At 56.7% G+C, this 5,216-nt stretch overlaps 1 protein-coding gene across 1 annotated transcript in view; it reads right to left on the reverse strand.

The window, feature by feature from the left end:
• Positions 1 to 4,912, reverse strand: part of PPP1R32 (protein phosphatase 1 regulatory subunit 32) — a 7,931-nt gene extending 3,019 nt beyond the window's left edge. The window contains exons 1-6 of the mRNA XM_045297046.1: positions 4,792 to 4,912; positions 4,276 to 4,393; positions 3,833 to 3,986; positions 2,966 to 3,094; positions 1,743 to 1,806; positions 1,056 to 1,351 (exon numbers count right to left, since the gene is read on the reverse strand). Of these exons, the coding sequence (XP_045152981.1) occupies positions 1,056 to 1,351; positions 1,743 to 1,806; positions 2,966 to 3,094; positions 3,833 to 3,986; positions 4,276 to 4,393; positions 4,792 to 4,900 (870 nt within the window). The 5' untranslated portion in view covers positions 4,901 to 4,912. The remainder of the gene's footprint in view (positions 1 to 1,055; positions 1,352 to 1,742; positions 1,807 to 2,965; positions 3,095 to 3,832; positions 3,987 to 4,275; positions 4,394 to 4,791) is intronic.
• Between the last annotated feature and the right edge of the window lie 304 nt (positions 4,913 to 5,216).

Consider the following 5,216-nt stretch of genomic DNA (forward strand, 5'->3'; position numbering starts at 1 on the left):
TCCGCGGCACCTCTGAGTGGATTTGAACAGCCAGCCTCTCCATTAGCCTTCAAACAGGAGCCATCTGCTCAGTCCATGGGAGGGCTCAGTACCAATGGACACATTGGGGAAAGTGAGGCAAGGGAAGGGTTTGGGGCAAAGAGAGGGGAACAGTGTGATATCGAAGGAAACTAGCAGGCTAAGGTTCTCTTCTGGACTTTCAAGTAGCCTTGGCTACACCCTTTCTCTTCTTTGGGCCTCATTTTCCTCATCTGTTAAGTGAGAAGTGGGCGGGTGAGGGGGGACCCAAACAGTGAGTTCCACCCATGCCAACCAATCTTTCCTCTTGGGCTTGAATTACAAAATCTGCAATACATACCTTATATATTCATGTATAAGCCAAGTTTTTTTTTCAGTACATTTTTAATGCAGCTTTTGTGGTAAAATTAGCTGATATTCGGGTCAGCTTACAAGCGAGTATATAGGGTATATATATTAATTATAAGTACATAAAATTATATATACATATAAACATATGTTCATATATATTCACACACACATATATACTGCCAGAAGCACACCATTACTGAGCCATTTGGATCAGAGATTTTATAGGTGGATCCTGATCGAAAGGGGGAAGTTTTCGAATTTGACAATCTCATGGAATCCAGGCTTTTTGGATCCACAGAGGCTTATGAGCCCTGGAAACAAATGCCCTAAGAGAATCTTTAAACCTCAAACCCAAACAAGCCTCAAAGTCTTCTTGAAGCCATACCATCGTGTCCCTTGCTAAGTAAGACGGTAGGCCTTGGACACTGCTCACTCAAGATCTAGCTGTACGGGACCAGGGAGCCCTGGTGGTGTGGTGATTATGCCTTGTGTTGCTAACGGCAAGGTCAGCAGTTTGAAACCACGAGCTGCACCGTGGGAGAAAGGCGAGGCTTTCTACTCCCAAAGAGAGGGACCATCTTGGAAACCCACGGGGGCAGCTCTATCCTGTCTTACAGGGTCGCTAGTAGTCAGAATCCACTCAATGGTGTGAGGCTGCTGTTTTGGGGTTTTGTATGGGATCAAACTGACAGGAGCAACTCAAATGGTTGGATGAGCGTCTTCGGGGGCAGTATTCGGTGTCCCTGAACTGTGCCTGGACTGTTTAGGGGCTGCTCTGTGGATTCTCCACAACAGCAGAGGTGGGCAGATTGGTATCTTAGAGCCCAGCCCCGAACACCACACTGGACATGGGCCCCAGCCTCACTTACGGGGCTCCCGGGGAGGGCCTGGGAGGGCGGTTTAAAGACAATGGGGTTCTTGGTGGATCCTTCTGTAAAGCCTGTCTCCTCCTTGGCTCCAATTGATTTCTTCTGTAACAGATCTGCAGAAGACAAACCATGCCCTGTCCCCAGGCCTCCTGGTGCCCCCTGCCTGGGCTTCAAGTGGGTAGGGAGTGACTTGATGCCAAGGACGTGGAGACCAGGAACATGGGCCCCAGGCCAGTGGGCAGAAGGCAGGGTGGGGCCAAGAGGCCAGGAGAAGGCTTCGGAGAGGCCACTCAATGGGTCTCAGTGGGGTCAGGGGTTCTAAGGCTCAGAGCGGCCTTGGGGGACACCACTCCCCTAAACCACCTGCATGCCTTCTTTCTTCCCCGGGTAACTTCCTGATCCTATTCCAGCTCCAACTACCCCCCACCCCCCCAACCCCGCCCCAGCCCCGGGGAGGCAGAGGCGTGCCGTGGGAGGGAGGCCTGGGTGTGGACACGGGCATACCTGGCTGGGTGGGCGGCTCGTTGAGGTACTTGGAGTTGTACTCAGATGTCATGAAGCGAGGGCCCTAAATCATCGAGGGGCGGGTGGTGGGGACAGAAGGGAGACCGGGGTCCAGGTGGGTTCCGTGGCAATGGCAGATCTTGAGACGTCGTGCTCTGAGCTGCGCACTAATCCCACGGCAACCGGCACCCCAGAGCCAGGAGCCGTGGGGTGAGAACACAGTTCCCAGGGACTATCATTGCTGAGCCACCTCCTGCACTAGGCCCAGGAATGAACAGCAGACCCCCACCCCAGCCTGCCCTCCAGCCCAAGAACTGGAGCAGGGGGATGTACCCAAGAAGAGAGGCAGGGACAAAGAAGATGAACGAACAGTCCCTGCATTGGAGTGTCTGGGTAGGGAAAGGGGGAGCAGGGGAAACAGGGGGTTCAGTTATTTTCATTTGCGTTTGTTTTAGGTTGTGTGTTTACTTGCTTATTGTGGCTTGAGGAGCCCCGACGGCACAGTGGTTATTCATTGGGCTGCTAACTGCAAGGTCCATAGTTTGAAACCAGCAGCCAGCTCCAAAGGAGAAAGTCGAGGCTTTTGACTTTCATAAAGAGTTACAGTCTCAAAAACTCACAGGGGCAGTTCTACGCTGTCCTGTGATCAGAGTTGGCTCAAGAGCAGTGCGTCTGGGTTTGGGGTTCTTATTGTAACTTGGGGGAAGGTTTACGGAGCAAATCCATTTTCCATGCAACTATCTACACATTCTTAGTTGCATGTCATGGATGACAACACCCACAATGTAACCTCCCTTATCCCCCTGCCTCCCCGGTTTCTCCTTTCCCCGCCCCTGTGGGTTTCTGAGACTGTAACTCTTTACAGGAGTAGAATGCCTCATCTTACTCCCGAGGAGCAGCTGATGGTTTTGAACCACTGACCTTCCACTTAGCAGCCCAACACATGTGTCACCACTATGCCGCCAGGGCTCACTTATAGACTTAGAAATTAACTATGGGGGGGGGAGTTCAGTTCCAGTTCTAAAGGGCTGAGCGATAAGTCTGAACATACATGTAAGGAAGTCAGAGATCACTACGTGGATGATCTTTGGGAAATGTCAACTCCTTTGTCCTCGTTTTCTGGGATGTCCTGACTCCACCCTGAGGTGGCTCCTGAGGCGAGCCAGCACCCTGGCCTCTTTGTCCAGTGGGGATCCCGAGGCTGGGTCGCCCCGCCCACTCACATGCCTGGAGTTCTCCCACTCCGTGGAGCCTTTGTCCTGCTGCTGATGGAGCAGGGGCACCTCCCTGGGCTCCAGCCCCGGGATGGTGTGGGCGCCGTGATCCTGGGTGTTGAAATGGACCTTCCGGACCTGGGAGGAGGGAGGAGGGCAGGTGAGGGATGGCAGTCCCTTCCACCCTTGATGCCTACAGAGCCCCCCACCCCCACCCCAGGAGAGATCTCTGGTACACGGAAGTCTGCTCAGCACCCTGCAGCCCTCGGGGTGGACCCCTACTCCAGTGGCCCCTCTTTATGGCAGCAGCTCAGGGCCTTTGCACTTGCTGTTTCCAGTGCCGGGCACACGCTTCTCTCAGAGCAAGACCGCTCTAACCTCCCTCAAGTCTTCCTCCAGCTCTCCCTTGGCTCTGCCAATGTGCAGTGTCAGGGGTGGGGTGGGGCTACGGGAATGGCTGGGGATGGCGATGGGGTTAGGGATAGAAACGGAAGGGGAGGTGATGATCGGAACAGAGACAGGACTGTGGGGCTGGGGGTGGGAAGGATGGGAATAATGACCCACAGGCAGCGGCAGCAGTGGCGGGGAGGGAGGTTCTGGTGAGAGCAACCACATCAAACCTAACCCACCGCCATCGAGTCCATGCCTCTAGGACAGGGTGGACCTGCCCCCTGTGAGTTTGGGAGACCTCTAACTCTCTGCGGGAGTAGAAAGCCAGCCTTTCTCCAGAGGAGCTGGCTGGCAGTGTCAAATTGCTGACCTGCCATTAGCAGCCCAATAAGGACAGCGGTGATGAAGGGGAGCGGTCCCCCTCCACACCTGGCCATCTCAGCCCTGTCCCTGCCCATCCCACCCCAAGGCTGGCCTCGGGCTGACCTCCTTGGTGGAGGGCCCCGTGTTGGGCTGCTCCCGCCCATAGCCAGAGCAGGTCTGGTACATGTTGCTGGGCAGCGGGTCCTTGCCGTCCGGCACCTCCAGCGGGCGGTAGCTCTGATTGGTCATGGTCTGGAAGACGTTTTGGACTTGTTCCCTGGAGGGAGGTGGACAGGGCAAGCAGGAGCTAGGGCCACCTGCCCTGGTCCTTTAGGCGCTTTATCCTCTCTCCTCAGGGGTGCCCCCTCCCCCTAAACCCTTCTTCTGAAGCCTCAGGTCCAAGCCAGGATCAACGGCCTGAGTCTGGGCCCCAGACCAAGGCCAAGCCAGGCTCTGTGCTGCAAGCCTCAGAGCCCCCAACGGAGCCGGACTTTGGGGGAGCTCTGCTGGGCCTGAGCAAGCACTCAGACCCTGGAGGGCCGAAGTAGGGGGCGCCCAGCCCGTACCCCATGGCGGGGTTGTCCAGGGCGTCGAGACTGGGTTGGTATGAGACCAGGGGCCGGTAGTTGGCTTTCCAGCCTGTGCCTCTGTGAGTGCCCATCTTGGGCTGGAAATCCTCACGACCTGCCAGAGATGAGATGGGGGGACAAGGAAACCGAGGGTCAGCAGGGTGAGAGCAGACAGGGGTCCCTCGACAGGGCCGGCATCCCTGGAGGGACATGGGGGTTTTGAGATGGGGAAGGGGGAAGAGCCCTGGGCAGGACAAGGGGGGGGGGGCTGTGACAGCCCCTCCCCTGGGATTGTGACAGCAGGAAATAGAACCAAGGACAGGGACAGGGTCAGAATCACAAGGGCAGAACTCTGGGGGAGGGGCAATGTCATGGGACCAGCCTGACAGTACGGTCCTTGGGGGCGGCTCTGGGGTGGACCCCGTTCAGTGGGCGGGATCGTTCCTGGAGGAGTGGCCTCTCCTCCTATCCAGGTTCCTCGGGTCAGTGGCCCCGCCCCCAAGGTGCCCTTACCGTAGGCTGTGCAGTAGCTGGTGGCGTAGAATTTCAAGGGGTCTGAGCAGCCCCCCGAACTCATCTTCACATAAGGGGAGACAACCCCCAGAGGGAGTTTCCCCATCATGATGCTGGAAGGTGACCCCCCAGGGGGGAGGGGCTGGGTAGAAAACGCAAGAGCCTATCAGCCTAGCAGCACAAGGCCCGCCCCCCCCTTCAGCCCCCTGTCTATCGCCAGCTGATCCCGGAGAGAAATGAGGCAGCCAGCTTCCGTACAGACAGACTGACAGCCCCGGGGAGCCCTGTGAGCATTGCCTCTCTGTTCCGCGGGGCTCACTGTGAGTCATTCCAACTCCACTGTCTTGGCGTCGACGCCGACTCAGAGCGACCTGATGGGACCGGGTAGACCTGCCCCTGCGAGTTGCCGAGACTGAAACTCCTTA

The sequence above is a fragment of the Echinops telfairi genome, unplaced genomic scaffold (assembly GCF_000313985.2).
Source record: "Echinops telfairi isolate 266 unplaced genomic scaffold, ASM31398v2 ScPeMD7_7416;HRSCAF=8454, whole genome shotgun sequence".
Lineage (NCBI taxonomy): Eukaryota > Metazoa > Chordata > Mammalia > Afrosoricida > Tenrecidae > Echinops > Echinops telfairi.